This window comes from Myxine glutinosa, chromosome 4 (assembly GCF_964187855.1).
Source record: "Myxine glutinosa chromosome 4, kmMyxGlut1.1, whole genome shotgun sequence".
Lineage (NCBI taxonomy): Eukaryota > Metazoa > Chordata > Myxini > Myxiniformes > Myxinidae > Myxine > Myxine glutinosa.
Window position 1 is genome coordinate 92,120,224 of NC_136264.1, and position 21,821 is coordinate 92,142,044.

Sequence of the window (21,821 nt, forward strand, 5' to 3'; positions counted from 1 at the left end):
TCGGAAAGTATCCATCAAAACTGTCAGACAGAGACTTCAGATGACCCTTGATGTCGACGACAAGCGTGGAGCAGAAATCATTCTGAGCGTCGTCATCCGCGAGGATTTGAGCGAGCTCCGGGAAGTTGACGAATGACCGCTTCTCAACGCGGTTGCTTCAAAGCCGCAGCTTTTCTCGCAGCGAGTTGATCCGTTCCGCTGCTTCGACGATCGTGAGGCTGCTCCCTTGAAGTGATATGTTGAGAGCATTAAGGTGCCCGAAAATGTCGCTGATGTACGCAAGCCTCGCGACGAAGACAGGGTCGCCGAAGTAGTCTGCCAAGTCGTTGCCTTTCTCATGCAGGAAAATTTCAATCTCCTGACGCAGCTGGAGGACGCGGTTCAGAATTTGGCCCCGGGATAGCCAACGCACCTCGGTGTAGTACAGAAGATGAGTGTATGCAGCACCGATGTCTTCACAGAAGACCTGGAAGAGGCGGTGGTTGAGAGCCCGAGCGCGGATGAAGTTCACTGCTGTGACAACGATAGCCATTACATCACCGAGCTCCTTGGGAAGCGTCTTGGTCGCAAGGGCGTGGCGATGGAGCACACAGTGTGTCACGATGACGTCGGGGCACTTGTCTTTCACCAGCGCAACGAACCCGGATCGCTTTCCCATCATCGCCGGGGCCCCATCCGTACACAACGATCCGAGCTTCGTCCACTCGATGCCGTTTTCTTCCATGAAATGGTTCACGATATTCATAATGTCCACCGATTTGGTTGTTGTTTTGAGAGGAGAACAGAACAGGAACTCTTCCTTCACAGCAAATCCCGCCAAGTAGCGTGCAAAACCAGCAATTGACTGCAGCTCGCTACGTCGGTGGATTCGTCGAGTTGCAAGCTGAAACAGCAGCGCGATTCCCGTTGTTCTTGTGTGACCTGAGCCACAATATCCTTTGACATGTCTTCAATTCTGCGCTTGATGGTGTTGTTGCACAGGGGAACACTCTTGAGTTTCTTGGACTCCTCGGGTCCGCAAACCAAGTTCGCCATCACCATGGCGCAGGGCTTTACAAGCGTTTCGCCAATCGTATGAGCCTTTTTGTCTTTTGCAATGAGGAGCGCTACTTCGTAGGAGGCTTCAAGGATAGGTTTCGTCGACGGTTGGAACCCGTGCCGAGTCAAGCTACCCTTTGCCATGAAGCGAGCTTTCTTGCTTCGGAACACGTCTTCAGAGTCATTCTGATGAGTCGGATGGGTGCTGGCGAGGTGGGCTTTTAGCTTTGATGGCTTCATCGACGCCTCCGCCAGCACTTTGCAACACAGAACGCATTGCGGACGTTCAGTCCCATCCTTCTCCACAAACTTCATGAACCCCCACTTGATGTACGAATCATCGTATTTGCGCTTCTTAGACATCATGGATTGCGGTCTGAATCTGTGGAAAAAAAATATATCTATCTATAATTCCAGCAATCTCTGTGTGTCTGTGTGTCTGTGTGTCTGTGTGTCTGTGTGTCTGTGACCGCTGTTTCTCGACAACCACGGGTCCGATATACTTTAAACTTGCCAGGTATATTGCTGGGGACCCGAGGATGTGCCTTTTCAAGGTTTTAAATTAATCGGACAAGTACTTACCGAGCTATGTCCAAAAAACGCTTCAACCAATCAGAGAGCAGCGAGCTATCACGTGTGCCGAACGTGGCGATCAGACTCTGCCTCGGACGGCACATTTGACAGCGTATTCATTTATTTCACGTTGGAAAACTATGTTGCCGTTAAACTATGTTTTAAAACGAATTCAAACTGCGATTAAATTAAAACGATTCATCGTAACTGCGATTTGCGAACTTCCGGACAGTGACGACTTCACTTCCGGCAGCCAATCACAGAACGCTTTGTTGCGTAGGCGTGGCCGATGTGAGACGAGCGGAGCTGAGCGCGTTACGAGCTGACCGCCATTACGGTACGTAATTCGATTTCTTATGCGCATTATTTCTCCCAATTCAGTCAGAGCGAAGGGCGGAAGCGAAGAGCGTTGTTTTTTTTGTTTACGGGCGTACGGGCGGGGTAGAGCGTACGGGTAGCGTTTGTTTTTTTTTTTGGCAAGGAACGGGCACCCACGTACGGGCAATGCCCTAGTATATATGATGTTGATATAAATTATATGATATATCAGATTTTATTTCAACAAAAAGTACTCTAGTTTTGACTTTCAGAAACGTCTCACGAACCCCCTGGGATGGACTCACGCACCCCCTGGGGGTTCATGCACCCCAGTTAGGGAACCCCTGCTTTAAAGGATATATTTAAACCTGTATCGGCTCCGCGATCTGGAAGAATCATGTACACCTGCCTCCAAAAGCTCATTACGTGTTTGACACGATCGCTGCGACACCCGAGCGGAATCATTGAGATTCGGGAGACAATTTTACTATAACGAGACAGAACGGATAGGAGTTTCTCGCCTGGCATAAACGGTGGCACGTTGGATATTGTTATCTTGGTAGCTGGCGTATCCATCGGGGACACCGTAATATAATGACCCCCTTTTATGGTTAGACCGGTACTAACGACGTCATGAACGAGCTTTTCTTCTGACACGAAGACAACAAATTTCTGGTTAATTCGTGATGCCGCTCGAACATTACCGTCTCCTATGATGGATCCCACGGCAAGGATAATGTCCTCAGTCGGAGCTCCTTCAGGCGGAACACATGCGAATGCATGCTTACGCGTTAAATTTTCGAACGCCTCATAACGAGAGCGTGTATTCGCCATACCAGCGAATTTACCCTCTCCCCCCACTTGTCCGAACCGGACAAGAAGGTATCAAACCTAAATAATCGAACTAAAGTAAATAATAAACGTGCATTATAAGCACAAAAATGGCTTACAAAGCGCCGTCAAAGCCAGTAGGCCGCACCCAAAATGGGCCCGTTCTCAATCCTCTCTCTCTCGAAGACAAAGGTGTAGAACGGATGAAAACAAAATGCCAAAGTACACAGGATGGAAATGGAGAGGGAGGGGGGAGGCAGGGGAGGGTAGGAGAGGAGGAAATCTCACAACGGACTCGCCACAACACAGAGCAGTTGCTCACAGCCGCCATGACGCCACACCGAAATCGTAACAGCTGGCAGGGGGCGAGAGAGAGAGAGAAAGAGAGGGACAGACAGACAGACAGAGACAGAGCCAAGAGGGAAAGAGCCAATCGGCACTCTGACCATGACCGCACTACCCTGACGAATCCGGGCAGCACGGCAGAATGGGGAAGATTTGGCCCTAGACTTGCATTGGGAAGTACAATCACCATGGAGAGGCCTCGATAGTTGTCGCCTAGCATGTAAATCTGCACGGTGACGGTTTTTTTTTAGCTCGGTCCAGATTCAAACTCAGGTGAGACAGCTCAGAGGGAGAGTGTGCATACATTTAGGAAGGCTAACCTTCCAACCCTACAGGTATATTACACAGTGTTCCGTGAAAAGCTTTTGGCCCAGGTGTTAGTTGCCCAATGTGTTTGTGCCAATTTTGAGAGGGATTGTGCACTTTTCGCTACAATTATGAACCTTTGCACAGATGTTCTCTGGGACCTCTTTAAGGATTTTTCAAATATGGAGACATCGCTAAATTTTTTTTGTTGTTGACATTTTGGAGACAAATTCAAAGATGGATGCCAGGCACAATTTTGTGCTTCAAATGGCATTCATACCTATAGCAACTGTAGTTGTGATTAGTATATCACTTCACTTACTCACTTATCCTCTTCGTCCCAATGGGACATAAGGCTGCTGATTAGTATACATATAGTGGCTTTCTAATATGTTTAGACATATGTTTAAATAATTTTTAATATAGCATCTCTGCATTCCATATGTCATGGGTATGTCTTTGATATGGTCTATCTTACAATAGTCCATATCAGAGACGTACCTGTGACGCATGCAGTAGACCACAGTGGATGGTTGCTGCAATTCAAACAGCCCAAAGCAGCCTGATACATCAAGACAATCCAACACTACAGACCACAGACTGGTCCCTGTGTATATTATGCCAGTAAATTAAACAAGAGACACTTCAGTGGCTGCCAGAGTGAAGTGCTCAGCCTGTAGATCTGGTGCATCACTCCAGCTGATAACTTGGAGAGGTTCCACCAGTTTGGCAGCAAACCAATGCAATTGAATGTGACAAGACGTGATGAACAGACTCTCGGGCTAAACAAAGCATCTTGGCATTAATCATGCAGCTTAAAATTCAATTAAACATGCTAAAAAGAGCAGAGAAGAAAAGAAAATCATTGGAGGCGGACAATTCCACCAGGAACTCAACCAAACATTCCAGCACAAAGGACACGGTCACTACAACTGCAGGTACATGTTTCTTCTGTCATGTGGAAGGACAATTAGGAGAACTTTTCAGTGCATCAACATTCCAAATAGATTCTCGTGTGCAAAAGTGTGCACTTCAACTGCAGGACAGGAAACTTTTCGCCAAACCTAGTGCTGGTTATGTCATTGCACAAGAAGCAAAGTATCACCCTGCCTGCCTGAGAAAGTTGCTCAGGAAAGCAAAGGAAACAACTGAAAATGACAAATAACAAGGAAACTACGAAAGAACACAACCTCGATGTTCAGAGTAGTCATGTCACAATAATAGGTCACATTCACATGTCAACCTGTTTTTTGGTAAATGCTGGAAAGAATACCACTATGAATCATACCCATATGGATATGCACAATTATTTTTGAAGACACACACACACACATCTGCTAGTATATATATATATATATATATATATATATATATATATATATATATATATATATATATATATATATATATATATATATATATATATATATATATATATATATATATACTAGCAGATAACCAACATGTATAGATGGTAAAGTATTTTAACCAACAGGTTTTCAGAACCTCCCCTCCCCCTCCCCTGTCCTCGCTCGACAGTTTCAGCTCACACAATGAAACATTCAAAGAAAAGAACACCTTCCCTACAGTCAAACATGGAGGAGGTTCAGTGATGTTTTGGGGTTGCTGTGCTGCCTCTGGCACTGGTTGCCTTCAATGTGTGCATGGCATCATGAAATCAGGAGATTACCAAGGCATTTTGGAGTGCAATGTTCAACCCAGTGTCAGAAAGCTGGGTCTCCGTCGAAGGTCATGGGTCTTCCAGCAGGACAATGACCCCAAACACACTTCAAAAAGCACCCAGGAATGGTTCAAGACAAAACGCTGGACTGTTCTGAAGTGGCAGCAATGAGTCCAGGTCTAAATCCCACTGAACACCTGTGGGGAGATCTGAAAACAGCAGTTGGGAGAAGACACCCTTCAAATCTGGGAGAACTGGAGCAGTTTGCACAAGAAGAGTGGGCCAAACCGCCAGTAGAGAGGTGTAGGAAGCTCATTCATGGCTATAGGAAACGCTTGACTGCAGGGGTCGCATTTTAAAAAAATGTGCACCCATTGGTCGGACCGTTGCCGGACCACCCCCACAACTGTCACGTGACTCAGAGTACCAAGGCTAAATTATGGTAATGAAGGGGTAAGGCCCTACAATCGGGGCAAGCAATCCGTGACAGTATGACAAATCAGCTTTTTCTGATATGACCATAGAGAGGGTGACATGGATAAGAGGTGATAAGTTATTTTTTAATAACACACTAAATACGTTTCCCAATCGCACTGTTCGTTTTTAAGAGCGTTTTAAATGCGTGTTTCCCAATCGGCCCGTTACCGGATTTGTCACAGGTTGTGACCACAGTGCGGCCATTCTTGTTGGAGTACAAAAATGGATCAGTTTGTCAAATTTCAAACTTGCAGTAAAATGCACACAATTGTGTCACCTTTAAAATACAGCATGCTGTGCAAAAGTCTTACACACATTCAGGAGTTACAATATATGGATGTTATGAGCATCAAGAATATACTGAAAGCCTCGACCAGTGTTTTCTACTATCGTAACCTACCTGTAACCTGTAACCTGTAATTGACTGTTATTAGTCCCCTACCGGTGTACACCGGAGGGGACTATAGGTTTGCACGCCGTCCCTCTGTCTGTCAGTCCGTAAGTCTGTCAGTCCATCAGTCCGTCACGCAAAGAACAGTTTTCCGGACTTTTTTCTAAACGCTTAATGCTAATGATTTCAAACTTGGTACATGGTTTCCTCATGATAAGTTACAGGTCAAGTTCGAACTTCATGAAGTTTCGACATTTTTGACAAAGTTATGGCACTTTGAACTTTGGGAATTCTGATAATTCTGATGATCCTCAACTCAGTGCCATTTTAAGTTTTAATTTCTTTTAAAAACCAATTTCTCTGCAATAATAGGACCAATTAAGATCAAATTTTCACCATATGATGGACTCGGTCTGTAGAATATTGTAATGGTAATTATGACGTCACAGGTCACGTGGTTCGGTCGCCATATTGTTTTTCGTGAAAACACGAAAACCCATTTTTCTCTGCAACGGCTGAACAGATCGAGGCCAAACTTTGCAGGCAGAATCGCATACCCATGGCGAACAAAAAAGTCAGGGAGCATGACGTCATGCATCACATGGTTTCAGAGTTATGACGTTTTAAGCATGAACCTTTAAAACCGAGCTCCTCCCTCATTTTTGATCCAATCGAGGGGAAACTTCACAGATCTGTTCAGCACTAAAATATCCTTTTGGAACTTGCGCGTGGTATGGCAGATATCGTTAATTAAACGAAAATATTTTTTTTAAATGGATATCTCTTGTTTATTCTCGAGTTCTCCTCAAGCCGCACTGCGCGTCCTCAGCCTCATCTCGCGAACGTCAACAGCACGACACAGCGCGCGCTTTCAGGAGGGGTGGAGCCAAGCCGAGCAACATATAGATACACATCGATCATTGATCGTGAACCGGAAAATATAATAAATTACTGATGGTTTCAGAGTTATGACGTTTTTAAGCATGAACCTTTAAAACCGAGCCCCTCCCTCATTTTTGATCCAATCGAGGGGAAACTTCACAAATCTGTTCAGCATGTCAGTCCACTAAAATATCCTTTTGGAATTTGCGATAGGGCACGTGGTTTGGCAGATATCGTTAATTAAACGAAAATATATATTTTTTAAATGGATATCTCTTGAATCGCTAGTACCTCAGACCGTGAGTTGGTAATTATATAATTCATACAGTGCAATACGTGCAGGCCGCTCCACGGAGCGACCTTGCGGGCTTATAAACGAGGCGAGGCGTGACACACATGTGTCTCAGCATACCTCAGATCAAGTTTGAAAACCAGCATCAACCGTACATAAATTTGCATATTCGATCATTTTTGACAAAGTTATGGCACTTTGAACTTTGGTAGGGGACATGTATTGCAGCGCAATACTCAGAATGCTTGTTAATACAGCTTTGTTTGGTGAGAAGAAACCAACCTGTCATTTAGCAAATTAAATTCACATTGATCAGAATAATTTAATCATTGATCAGAATCAACTCAAAGTAAACTATACATGAGCAGCTATTATGAAGTGTTGTAATAGCTTAATCAATCACATTTACCAATTAAATGTTATTGATGACTCACTGTCAGGTGTTTCTTATTATTAACATCAGACCTCTGTCCACATCAATAATGTTAAAATCCCACTTTTGCTGCAGAATACACATCCAGCAGGAATAACTGTTAGCTGAAAACAAAATGGCTAAAATTTCAGTGGACGATAGCTATTGAATTAATTTGTTTCTGCAAAAAGAGGCAAAACATTGAGTGAAATACCTCACATCACTTTATTTTCAAGGTGTAAAATGAACTTTTATTATGGACCCAAAATAAAATGAAAGTCTAACGAAGGAATGTGCTGCCAGGGCGTTTATAAAATGTTGCAATTTAAACTCGTCTATCTTCTGATAAATAAATAATATATCCTGCAGCACATGCAGATGGAATAGGGAGGGAGTGGTATACAATCATTGATTGGTTAAATGTGTAATTAAAATAAATAATCGTAAAATAATTAATTTATTAATCAATTGGCTAATAGCAGAGCACGATACTTGCAAAATACCTAAACCACCACTGTACCTAAACCTAAACCACCACAAAATACCTAAATCATCTGAATCTGTAACCTTTTGAAAATTAAATAAGTAATTGAATTAATAAATAAATAATCGATTAATTGATTGATCAACAAATCAAAAATACCCTATATAACCAAATCACTTGGTCACTGTCATGTCCAAATATCAGCATCAAACCTCAAAAGATGCCTGAGATATTGCCCAGATGAGAAAGAAAATAAATAATAATTAATAAATCGATATTAATTAAGTAATTAAACAATTAATTGATTATTCAAAACATAAAATATACCTTTTCTTCCAAAGCTCTTTTTCATTATTGTGGCAAAAAATTTGAGCTTCCTAGCTCAAAGAATGGCTGAGATATTGCATGGGCAAACAAACAAACAAAAGAAAACAAGAAGTCGTCATGCAGAGCACGATACTTGCAAAATCCACCCCTCCCCCCACCAAAAAAGTTGCTATCAAATTGTCCATTTCATTAAGATTATAATTGACGATCTTTATCAAAGCTCGGGTCAATCAGATTAAAATTGATGATTTTTTAAAAATAAAAGTGATGATATTTGGAGTTTGACCTTGAGTTGACTTTTGACCTTTTGACCTCAAAAATAGTTGCTTTCCCAAATCAGTGATGCATTATGCAATTGCTGTTTAATTTTCAAGTTAATATGAGGAAAAGTGATGATTTTCAGATCCACCATCTGGTGAAGTTTGGTGAAGATCGGTTTAAAATTGTGACCTGTAAGCGATTGACAGACAGACAAAATGAAAAATCCCTCATAGAGCGAGCGACAATTGGCAAAACAGAACAAAGTAGAATGGCACTCGGTAGAGCATCCTTTTGACCTCAAAAATAATTAGTGGTTGAATTAAATGACCTGATATGCAAATCGTCTTTTAAGTTTGGCCTATGCTGGTAGTAGGTTGAAGGCAGCAACCGTTCAGAGTGGTACTACCGTTCGGACTTAGGAGCGTTAAAGTGGTGCCTGGAACCATCTTACACTCTCCATGTCAGAACCATCTTACACTCTCCACATTTTTCATCATACACATTTCTTCTCTTCTATTTAAGGCCTGGCCTCGATGAGGGCTACATAGTCCGTGCCTGGAGCCTCCAACATTAAAAAGAAAAAAAGAAAAAAAAAGTTGATCGGATGAAAATTGACAATTTTAGAAATTTGGCCTATGTTGACCTCAAAAATAGTTGGTGGTTGGTTTCAGTAAGCTGATATGAAAATCGTTTTCAAATTTCAATAAATCAGATAAAAATTGAGGATTTTAGAGTTTTGAAAAAAGTGGTTGACTTTTGGCCTATTGCTCTCCCTTGTGACCTATTTTGATCAAAAAATAGTTGGTGGTTGAATTCAGTAAGCTGACATGAAAATCCCATTCCTTGTGTCCTTGTGACCTATTTTGATCAAAAAATAGTTGGTGGTTGAATTCAGGAAGCTGACATGAAAATCCCATTCGAATTTCAAGTCAATCGGATGAAAATTGATGATTTTAGAAATTTGAAATGGTTTTTTTTTTTGTTTGTTTTTTTGTATATTGAATCGAGGCTCGTGAAAGAGCTAACATTTACTTCACAAACAAATCAACCAGACAAACAAAATACCCAAAAAGAGGGAGCGGAAGACAAGATGGGGAGAAGGGGAAGCACACAAACACAACATCCGAGAGCAGGGAGATGTGTGGAAGGGAGAGGGCCCGTGGGGAGGAGGCATGGGAAGGGGGGGGGGGGGGGGAGGGAGAAGTATAAAACACAAGGACACCAAGGACTTCCTGGACAGAAGTTGGTATTTCAGAAAAGTGGAATTGGGGTGAAATTAGCGGGGGTAGAAAAGATCAAGGTTTTGGATGGGGGAAGATAAGAGATGGTGGTGAACAGCTGTTTTAAAGACTTGGAGGGTGGAGTGGGATTGAAGAGAGTGAGGGAGTTTGTTCCAGAGGCGGGAGAAAAGAGGAATGAAGGAGTGAAGGTGAGCAGAGAGTCTTGATTTTGGCAGTTTAACCATAAGAGGGTTGCAGGCAGATCTTGTGCGACCTGTAGGAATATTTGCAGGACAGAGCCCAGAGAGAGCTTGGGGGGCAAGGCCAGAGAGGAGTCGGTAGAAGACGGAAAGACCACCAACCTGCCTGCGGTGAGTGAGTGAGAGGCCCTTGGAGTTAGCTTCATCGCGGGAGATTCCAATGATTCTGAATGCTTTGGTTTCAACAGCGTGAAGGCGAGCTAGGTGTGAGGCAGGAGCACCAGCCCAGAGGGGAGAGCAGTATTCCATTGAGCTGCGGATGAAAGCCTTGTATGTGGTGAGGAGCTCAGGTGTGCCAAGGAAGGACTTCGCATGACGGAGGATGCCCAGTCGGCGACTGGCTTTGGAGGCCAGATTTGAAATGTGGTTTTCCCAGGAAAGATCATGGCAGATAGTGAGACCCAAAAGCTTGAGTGACAGAACTTCCTGGAGAGGATTATTCAGAAAGTGGATGGGAGGGTTGTCCAGTCGGTCTTTTCGGAGAGACATCGTAAGAGTGTGAGATTTGTCAGGATTGAAAGACATGTTCCACTTGTTTGCCCAGTCTGTGATTTTGTCCAGGTCTGCAGAGAGTGAGGAGGCTGCAGACTGCTGATCTGAGGGATGAAGAATGGAGTGACAGAGAGTAGAGTCGTCAGCAAAGAGATAGAGAGGATTTTCAAGAGAGTCAGAGAGATCATTGATGAAGACCAGAAAAAGCACAGGGCCCAGAACACTGCCTTGGGGAACTCCAGCCTGAACAGGAAGAGGAGATGAGAGAAACACATTCAGGGCCACACGTTGACTACGATTAGAGAGGAAGTCCGCCAACCATGCATGGAGATTTCCATGGATACTAAAAGAGGAGAGTTTGGTGAGCAGAGCGGGGTGCCAGACCATATCGAAGGCATGTGATATGTCAAGGGAGACTACTCTAATTTCCTGTTTGGCATTGAGGACCTCCATCCATTGTTGAGAAAGCAGAAGCAGCATGTCCAGAGTGGAGTGTCCAGGTCTGAAACCAAATTGATGATCAGAGATCAAGCCATTGGAGAAGAGGAAAGATTTCATATCTGAAGCAATGATGGATTCCATGACTTTGCTGATAATTGGGAGAAGGCTGATTGGTCTGGAGTTGCTGGGATCTGTTTTTGCACCTTTTTTGTGCAAAGCGGTGATGTTGGCAGATTTCCAAGCAGATGGAAGATGACCTTGAGCAAAAGAGAGGGTGAAGAGAACAGAGAGAGGGAGTGAAAGAGCGGAAGAACATGATTTTAGGACCCGTGGGCTGATGCCGTCAGGTCCAGTTGCAGAATCAGAGTCAAGGGTTGACAGAAACTTTTCCACCTTGTCAGGAGGAAAGGACACAGAGTCCAGGAGCAGCTGGGTACGACTGGGTACGGTGGGTACAGAGAGGGATGGGGTTTGGGACACAAGATTTAGAGGCAAACACAGAGTTGAGGCATACAGCTTTTTCACGTGCGGAGTCAGCGGTGTGGCCATTTGAGGTGAGGGAGGGGATGGAGGGGGAACAAACACCAGAAACAGATTTGACCAGACGCCACCAGGATTTGGAAGAGGGAGACAGATAAGAGAGTTCGGTCCTGAGAACGGAGAGATATTGTTTCCTGGCTCTCCTGAGGGTGGACACACACTTGTTTCGGGCTTTGTGAAAGGAAATGAGATTTCCTTCCGTTGGATTTGCTTTCCAGGAGACGAAAGCAAGTTGTTTCTGGGCAATAGCCTCACCACAAGATTCTGTGTACCATGGACGGGAGGAAGGGTATGACAACTGAAGACGAGATGGGATAAATCTGTGCATGAGAGAGAGCAATTTACTTTGGAAGAATTCCCAGGATGAGTTGATGTCAGAGGCAGTAGAGATGGGAGACCAGTCCAGATGATTGATGGCTGCTTGAAGACCATGCCAGTTGGCCTGAGTGAAATGCCAGACTCGTCGACGCTGAGGAGGCTCTCTGAGAATGGTCAGAGAGAGATGTCCACTTTAACAAGCACATGATCAGAAGAGCCGATTGGAGCAGAAGAAGAGCAGCAGACATTTTCAGGGAAGTTAGTCATACCCAAGTCCAGAAGAGAAGATGCTCCGTTGACTGAGATCCGGGTTGGGAAATTGACAGATTGTGTCAGTCCCAGTGAGTCACAGAAGTCCTTTGCTGAAGAGCCATGGCTGGTGAGAGAGGTACCCACCCCCAGCCAACTGGCATGGTGACAGTTGAAATCACCACATATGAGGAAGAGAGAGTTGGGATGGGTAGATAGAAGTTGGTCCATATTATCAGACAGCGAGATGTAGATGGAGTCATCACTGTTTGGTGGACGGTACAACACACATCTATCTATAATTCCACTAATCTCTGTCTGTGTGTGTGTGTGTATGCGACCGCTGTTTCTCGACAACCACGGGTCCGATATACTTTAAACTTGCCAGGTATATTGCTGGGGACCCGAGGATGTGCCTTTTCAAGGTTTCATATTAATCGGACAAGTACTTACCGAGCTATGTCCAAAAAACGATTCAACCAATCAGAGAGCAGCGAGCTATCGCGTGTGCCGAACGTGGCGAACACACTCTGCCTCGGACGGCACATTTGAGAGCGTATTCATTTATTTCACGTTGGCAAACTATGTTGGCGTTAAACTATGTTTTAAAACTAATTAAAACTACTTTGCGATTCATCGTAACTGCGATTCGTAACTGCCGTTCGCTTTGGCTTTGCGAATGGACCAAACCATTTCATGTAAATAGAGGGGGGGGATTGTCACCGTACTCGCAAGCCGTTCGCTTTGGACCAAACCATTTCATGTAAATAGAGGGGGGGGGATATAATTTTAGATATATATATATAGTACGGGCATGCCCTAGTATGAACAAAAGGTGGGAGCGAAGGGGAAGCCGTAGCCAAAGGTATTCCTGGAGGTGAGGTGGAGAGAGGGCAGTGCAGGGCGAGTGAGGAAGAGAGTTTTTTATAAAGATAGCAACCCCACCTCCAGGACGAGGCTCAGGTCTATCATACCGGAGGAGGGAGTAACCTGGGAGAGATACCAAGGAATCAGAGACATCATGAAGGAGGAAAATTTCTGTTAAGCAGATCACGTCTGGTTTGTCAGAAGCAACCTGTATGGAGAGATCAGTTAAGTTTGAGCGAAGGCCCCGGATGTTTGAGGTCCATACTGTTAAGGAAGAGGAAGGGGGAGCATCGGATACAGAACAGGGGGGGGGGGGAGCGGTAGGGTAAGATGTGGAAGAGGAGGAAGAGGTAGGGAGAGCTGTTGAAGGTGTGTCAGAGATTACAGAATAGCTTGGATAAAGGGAAGAATGGGGCGGACAAGAGGTTTGATGGTGATTGGGTGAGGCGCAGTGAGGTGTTATTTGAGGAGGGGGAAGAGTGAGGCAGAAGGTTGAGGGAGAAGAAGGTGAAAGTTGGAAGGGGGAAGAAGCGGGGAGGACGCTTTGAGGAGGAGGGGTGAGAGGGGAGTCTAGGAGGGGAGGAGTGAGGGAGAGTCTCGGAGGGGAGGGTGTGGGGGGAGTTTAGGAGGGAAGGGGCAGGGGGGGGGAGATTTGAAAGGGATGGGTGATGGGGAAGATTTGGGGGGGAGGGGCAAGGGGGAAGATTTGAAAGAGATGGGTGATGGGGAAGATTTGGAGGGAAGGGGTGAGATTGGATTTTGAAAAGTGTACAATTAATGTGAAACGAACATTTATTGCAAAATGAGTTTCTTGAGACATTCGAGTCAAAAATACATTTGAGGACGCTGAAGGATGGGTGGAGTTCTGGAGAGTTTAGGGAATGAATGAAAGATGCACTGTAAGAGATGGAATTTTTTTTTGGAATGAATAGATTTGGTGAGCAAGTCGAAAGCATTCTTTTATAGAAGAAGAAGAAAAAGGTGTTATAGAATATGACAAAATAAAGTTCTCAGGGGACAGATGAAACATTTTTTTTAACAACGTGATCACGAACAACGTGGTCGAAGAACGAACGAACAAATAGGAACGAACAAGTGGATAAGAACAGGGAAGGAAAATGTTTTTTTTGGGGTTTTTTTGGAGATTTTAAAACAAGGAAGTATGGGGTGAAAAGACCGTGAAAAACAGAGACCGAAAGTAATTGCAGCGCGATTGAAGAACCGCTGAAACAAAAACAAAAGCCTCAAGCCAAGGGCTGACACGGTAGCCTACTAGTACTACACTAGGCCTCAGAATACATGATACGAAAAAACCGACGATTCTGTACACAGGTATGAAAAACCAACACCGAGAAACCTATTAGTCACCCCAATAGGTACATACACCGAAAGAAAGATACAGATTCGACAAAAACACAATTGTGAAAAATTACTTAACTTCGAAAGCGTGCGCGCGGGGACAGCTTTGAAGAGACGTGACGACCAATCTTGCGCATGCACAAAATTTTCAAGATTATGGTTGTTGACCTTTGGCCTACGTTGACCTTTTGGCCTATGCTGATTTCAAAAATAGTTGGTGGTTGAATTCAGTCAGCTGATATGAAAATCCTATACAAAACAAATTTCAAGTAAATCGGATGAAAATTGAGGATTTTAGGAATTCGAAAAAAGTGGTTGACCTTTGGCCTATGTTGACCTTTTGACCCCAAAAATATATAGGATTTTGTCGGACCACGAACTGTACCATTTGGTAGAGTTTCAAGTCTATTGGATTTCAAGTCAATAGTATCTAATTGGACTTTTCAAATTGCAAACTGCAATTTCAAGTCAATTGGTATCTAGTTTTGTGAACGTCGGTTTAAAATGTAGGCAAGTATAAGTGAGCGGACAGACAAACACGCACACAAACAAACAAACACACAAACCGGAGTGATCAACATACTTGCAAAAAAAAACAAATTTTTTTTTGCCAATTAACAAACACAATCTGGAGTGATCAACATACTGTACTTGCAAATAAATTTTTTGGGGGTTTGGCCAAGTAACAAACACACGAAAACTGGAGTGATCAACACACTTGCAAATAATATATATATATATTTTTGCCAAGTAATAACACAAGACCAACCAATAGAGTTGAAAATCTTCGATGTTGCAAGTAACAAGAAGACGTCATACAGAGCATGATAGTTGCAAAATCCACCCCTCCCCAAAAATAAAAGTTGCCATGGATACATCAAATTGTCCATTTCATTAAGATTATAATTGACAATCTTAATCAAAGCTTCGATCAATCGGATTAAAATTGATGATTTTAGAAGTTTGACATTGAGTTGACCTTTAACCTTAAAATAGTTGGTTTCCTATTTCAGTGAGGCACTGTGCAATTGCTGTTTAATTTTCAATTAAATCGGATGAAAAATGGCGATTTCAGAAATTTGACCTCCAGATGACCTTTGACCTCAAAATCAATAGGCTTCTCAATTGTGACGACCTCTACAACTTTGTGAAGTTTCATGACGATCGGTTTAGAATTGTGACCTGTAGATGAGTGACAGACAGACAGAATGACAAACTCAACCGACCAATATAGGAACAATTGGGTCATATAACCTTTTGACATCAAGCTATAGTGCCGAACGGGATGGGGGGGGGGGGGGGGCACAGGAGTGGTGTCTTCCCCGAGGAATTAAAAAAAAAAATGATCGTAGGAAACTGCATTTTTCCTGCGTTGTTGGAAGTTTCTTCAGTTGCTTGCGGTCTTCCCTGGCCCAACAGTTGAGCAGATTCGCGATGACTAATGGGTCAAAGTGACGAACTGGTGCGCCGACTTGCCCAGCCGTTCCTTAGTTAAACAAGGAATGACCGCACTTTGGTCACATGACAACCTGCGACAAAATGCGCTAATGGGCCGAATGGGAAAGTTTTAAATATCCAATAAAATTAACCCGATAAACACAGGTTTAGCTGATATGCAAAGCCTATTCGAATTTCAAGTCAATAGGATGAAAATTGGGTATTTTAGAAATTTCAAAAAGTAGTTGACCTTTGGCCTATGTTGACCTTGTGACCTATGTTGACCTAAAAATAGTTGGTGGTTGAATTTAGTTAACTGATGTGAAAATCCTATTCACATTTCAAGTCAATCGGATGAAAATTGAGGGTTTTGCTTTGATGATTGCTGGGCTTGTGCAATAAAGATTGTTGGTGATTGCTTTGTGAATAAAGGATTTTGAACAATGTGCTCGCTGTAAATATTGTGCTTACATTTGGTAAACTTTTAAAATGTGCAAATTTGTGTACTTTCTTTCATTGATCAAATTTAGTGTGTACGTAATAGATAGACACAGGTTCTGCCCCACTGTTTCGATTGGTAGTGCTTAGCATTCGGCCACGATTCGCTCGGCCATAGTAGTTGGAAGACGGGTGAGCACCGAGGGTGTTGACTTTAGCTCAGGTAGTTGTACCACCAAGTAGGTAACGCGACTGTAGACGTGAGGACCCTGCTTGGTGTAATTGCTCTTGCCAGCATCCGCGGTTGGTTGGCAACCCTCTGGGCCATGGAGTTCTCTTTGGCCAGGGGACCCCAGGAGCCGGTTGGTTGAGCGTGGTGGTTGGTAGTGGTGGCGGGTCCGAGTATGCACCTCGTGAGCCCGACACGTGTGCTGATACCGTAACAATATATGTATACCATACATACATACATGCATATATAAAGGACATATCAACATTTTAAGGGCTTTCAACTCGAGATGCCAACCCCATGAACTAAGTGCCCATATGAGAATGCCAATCCAGCCAATCCAGAGTGACAGACCTTTAACAGTGAGGGCATTGGGAAGGTTTCTAACGTTGTTGATATGTAAGTGAGAAAGTTTGGCCATTGTGACAATTTATTGCAAGTGTGTTTGAGTGGTAATAGCAGATGCAGCAAATGGACTGTCATAGGCAATGGTTCGAGGAATATTACACACAAAATGTTCCCACTTTTTTTTTTGTTCTTCTTTCACGGCCGCAATTAATCCCCACCTTCTCGTGGGGTCAGGCGGGGAAATTAAGGCCCAAGTCATTGAGAAACCAGCTGGCCCAGCCTGACGTTCGACTAAGTTAGAGCTGCCCAAAAGCCTCGCCCTCTGCATGTGAAACACCAGGGGGGCAGTTTAGAGATGGGCTGAGATTTGAACCCAGGCTGGACGGCTCAGAGGCAAATGTGCATACCAAGTGACGATTTATTGAAAGCCTGGGGTTTGGAGTCTTTCCAAGGAGGATTTTAACCGGAATAACCTTGCACAGCGAGGAAAAGGCTGTGTTGGAGTAAATCCGTCAGTAATTGTCACAAGTGTCAGGAAGCATTTGATGAGTGATTAAAAACGGCGTTGATAAGCCAAAACGTGATGACAATTCAGACAGTTTGCCAACCAGATGGAGATGGTAATGGCCTTTCTGTCCTGGCACTATCCTGGCACTATCCTGGCAGCGTGGAAAACGAGGAGACGTTCGCCATGAACGATATGCTGCAAATATCATTATCAACAGAAGGTTACCTTATCTTTCCTCATTTGCTGTCGGACTCTGATGAGGACATTGGCATGAGTGGCCTACCCACTGCCCCGACTCAAGAGAGGATGGTAAATGTAGTGTCAAAAAGACATCACCATTGTCCTGGATGTATATGGCATTACGTCGTGTTGTAGTTTGTCTAATGGAAGCTCGTCCTGGAGTTCGGGGAGGGTAGTTTGTCTAATGGAAGTTGTTATAGCAAACAAATTGACAGTGGCAATTCAAGGCCAGTTTTTTAATCTGTCACCGTCACCCACTTTCAGCCATCGTAAAATAGAGTGCGATGCCATTGACACAAGCCATGAAACACCTGGAGTGGTGAAAACAAGGTTACACTTTGAGTGCAGAGGGTGATTTGTACAGGGGACAAACTGCTATGCTTTACATGCAAGTAAATGAGTAAAAAATAAAAGTATAAAGTGTGCATCCTGGTGGTTTATCTGTGGATGAAGAAAAACAATGAAGACAAAAACAAAGGTGAAGCCAAACGATGAGACGAAAACACATTCCCAAGTACTTCTGACAGATGTGCAAGGCACAGATAAGCAAAAAAAATCCTGGTTGGAATGTCCCTTAATCACATGGACCCTTCATAAATACAGCCAGTGAAAGCATAGCAGCTATTATTGATGAGACATCCGCTTGGTGAGCACTCTTGTGGCTGTTGGGTGACCATCAAAGGTGGTTGTTAAATGCTTATAAAGCAAACGGATGTTTTTATGCCATCTTTTTTTGTGTATTTTAAACTTAAGCATTTCAATCTTGGAAGGGGATAGGCCAGAGATATGCGCACTTGCCTTTGAGCTGTAAAGCCTGGGTTTGAATCTCGACTCGGCTATAAACTCTTGTACTGGTGGTCCTCATGCGGGAGGACACGTCATTGACATTGCGTACGCCGTCCCTCGGAAGGACGTTGAGATGGAGGACCGGTCTCCAACCGCTGGTTGTTGGTGGACGTTGAAGATCTCACGGTTTCCCTTCAGTCGAGTATTCTCCGAAGGACCGTTGGTATGTCCAGAATTGGTTGCAGCCATGATAAGTCTCTCCAGTTGCGAACACCCACAAAGTCCTGCCAATAGTATGGGCCGCCATTATATGTTATTCTGGAAGAAACCATTTTAAGCCGGTTTCGAAGTGGGTTGTTGAGGTCTCTGCAGAGACTTGCAATGGCCATTCATTGATCCATTATTACAAACTATGCATCAGATTGTAAAAAAAAAAATAACCTGAACAGATTTTGATCTAATGCATAACCAAAGTGACCTGCCTAAAGTTGCTGTTAGTTTTGAGATTTTTAATTTTTGGATCAAAAAAAAAAAACCCAGGAAATACACCGGTGACTCTATACATGGTCCTGCCAAAGTAAGTGGCACGTGGAAGGAAGTGACGGTCTGAAAAATATTACAGCTTTCGACCCCAGATTAAAGTTCAAACATTTTTTTTCAAAAAATGGGAGAGAATAACGACTTTACGGTAAGATGAGCCTTTCAGATCTCTCTTTATGCTGAGCCTCGACATGAAGAGTCCAGCTTAGGTGTTCAGGTGAGCATTCCCAAAGAGCGGCGAGGTTCAACAGGAGCGTAAACTTGATGGCATTAACGCCAAGCTGAATTCCAAACAAAGCGTACCTCCTTCCACAGCAAAGCACCACTACATTGTAAGGAATTGCAAGGAGCAAACTGAAAGATTACTTTTTGCACAAAAAAGAATCACTTTGAATCGATTGATCACACACACGATGCCTTGCGCAGAGTCCAGCTTTTCCCTCAACTTCCCATGTTCGGATAGCGATTTTGGATTTTCTTGATTTCAAGCCATTGATACATTTTACAAACACCGACCCCCAAAAGAAGCACACCATTCTAACGAGCTCGACATTCTGGAGTTATCACGAGTCATGACCACATCTTTTAACCTTCCAAAATGATGGCAAAGCATTCTTTATCTTAAAATCCTATTCAGCCCTTACCCACCCACTTCAGCCACAATACATCACTTTAGCCACTCGCAGAGTGCTTCATGTGCTAATGCACTGGAAGATGCATTGGGTCGAGCCCAATGGAGAGTGGTTAAACACAATTAAACCGAGTGCTTCCAGACAAGCACAAACGTAAATTGCGGGGAATTAGCATGTGACTACGTCTCACTGAACCATGTTTTCGGGGCACACGTACCATGAGGCTCTGCGCCCGAACAAAGGCCAAACAATGTGCGACAAATACACTCACTCACAGTGAAACGTTCATGATCTCGGTAGCGGCATAAAGGTGAGAAGCACGACCAGAGAAGTTCTGCGAGGAGCGCTTACAAGAAACTGAGACCATATAGTCACTATTTTGGAAATATGGGCAGTCAGACATCGAAGGAGAGTTCACGCCATAACAGCTCCAAGTGGGGCTCTTATGGAAGGCCTAGTGTGGCAAAAGGCTCTCTGAAAAGCGCAACAGCACCGTGAATCCACCTTGTCCTCATTTTCTGTCACTTTGGAAGGAACAGAAATGGTGGTGCGTCCTTTGGGCTTCTGTGTCGTGTCTCTTGACAAGATGCAGGTGGTTGCAAACAGGCACCGGCGGCTTGCCAGAAGCACAGAGCAGCCACTTTATGGAGGCCGCTATCACTTTACTATTGAGAATCCCCATCGAAAAAAAATCTGCCGAGCACATCCTCTTCCCAGCTCCATCCACCACGGATGGTTCGTTCTTAACTACCGTGTGACCTGTGGGTGGGGACCGGGAGATTATGGACAATGAATAAAAGATCTGGACATCATAATGCTTGTGGATGCTTGCGTCTCATTTATTATTTATCGGACATTACATCATGATGGCATCTACATACATGAGCTTTAATGACCTTTAGAAGTGAAAAAACAATTTTGGGTCAATCAGGGATAGCAGTATAAGAATGTAGGTTCAACACTAAATAGTTAGAGGACATGCTGTTTATAGTCATGGGTTGTGGTCAATGTTGTTGAGTTATGGTATACTCTTACCTTTGTGGTTTTAACCTTGTTTCCAGAGGAGCAGCTCCAGCCAGAACGATCAGGAAGAACCTTGCAGTCTTCTCCCTCGATGCAAGGATGCATGTGGCACCACCACTTCTGCATCACAATGTATGCTGAGCGCAGATGTAGTCCATAAATGGGGGGCGGGTGTGGGACCGACAGAAGAATAATGAATGAAAGGAAAGATGACATTGATTAAAGATAAGAGAGAAGAGTTTTTTAATGTTTTTCAGCTTCTCATCAGTTAAATGAACCTGCCAGGATATTGTGATATAAGGATCTGAGCATGGGGTGTGAGATGCAGGAGATTATAATGCCGGTCAATGTTCCCCAATAATCCACGGCTCGTTCTCTTTCTCTCTCTCTCTCTGGTAATAAGAACCAGCTTGGATTCAAACCAATTAAGTTAGACATCCCTGTCCCAGGCCAACGATTAACTGCAGCAAAAATAACCTCGGCCAACTGTTGCGAACAGAGTGTAGCCCCTCCCAGACCCTGGACCTACCACCGTGATTCCTAGGAGGCAATCCATGGAAATTAACAGCGAAAGTGCACGAGCTGTGGCACGAGTTTAAAGGGTACTAATGTGAATAATGCATCGGAATAGCAGGGATCATTAAAATATATTCAGGCAATCGGCCTAACAACTGAATAGGGGCCTCGAGGGGCTCCTGCCGGTAAACAGTGCATTTGCCAGCAGCTCGCTTCGTATTATATTTATATATTTCAGCAGCGTAGTCCACGTACAACCCGCAGAATGGGAAGCTGCCGAGATTTTTTGAACTACAGTCGCATTCGTTTCAGGCATTGCCAATGCAGTGATTCAAGTTTTGGGGGCAGATGTTTTGCTTTGAAACCGCTATATAGTAGCCTACAGGCTTGTGGTGGATAAAAATATTTGAGCACAATGATGGTAACTCAGCCCAAGAGTACAGAAGCTCAGCTTTAGCAAGCTGGCAGAATCAGGGCACATAGGGTTGGGTGTCCTTTAAAGCCGCACATGAAAGCTTCTTTTTAAATATATATTTATATATATATATATACACACACACACATCTATCTATAATTCCAGTAATCTCTGTGTGTGTGTGTGTGTGTGTGTCTGTATGCGACCGCTGTTTCTCGACAACTACCGGTCCGATATACTTGAAACTTGCCAGGTATATTGCTGGGGACCCGAGGATGTGCCTTTTCAAGGTTTTAAATTAATCGGACAAGTAGTTACCGAGCTATGGCGATTTCTTTACCAAAC

At 43.8% G+C, this 21,821-nt stretch overlaps 1 protein-coding gene across 1 annotated transcript in view; it reads right to left on the reverse strand.

Moving 5' to 3' along the window:
• Nucleotides 1-16,918: 16,918 nt before the first annotated feature.
• Nucleotides 16,919-21,821, reverse strand: part of LOC137424983 (chemokine-like protein TAFA-2) — a 436,603-nt gene continuing 431,700 nt past the window's right edge. Inside the window, exons 4-5 of the mRNA XM_068112926.2 lie at nt 20,558-20,682; nt 16,919-20,281 (exon numbers count right to left, since the gene is read on the reverse strand). Coding sequence (XP_067969027.1) covers nt 20,270-20,281; nt 20,558-20,682 — 137 coding nt within the window. The 3' untranslated portion in view covers nt 16,919-20,269. The remainder of the gene's footprint in view (nt 20,282-20,557; nt 20,683-21,821) is intronic.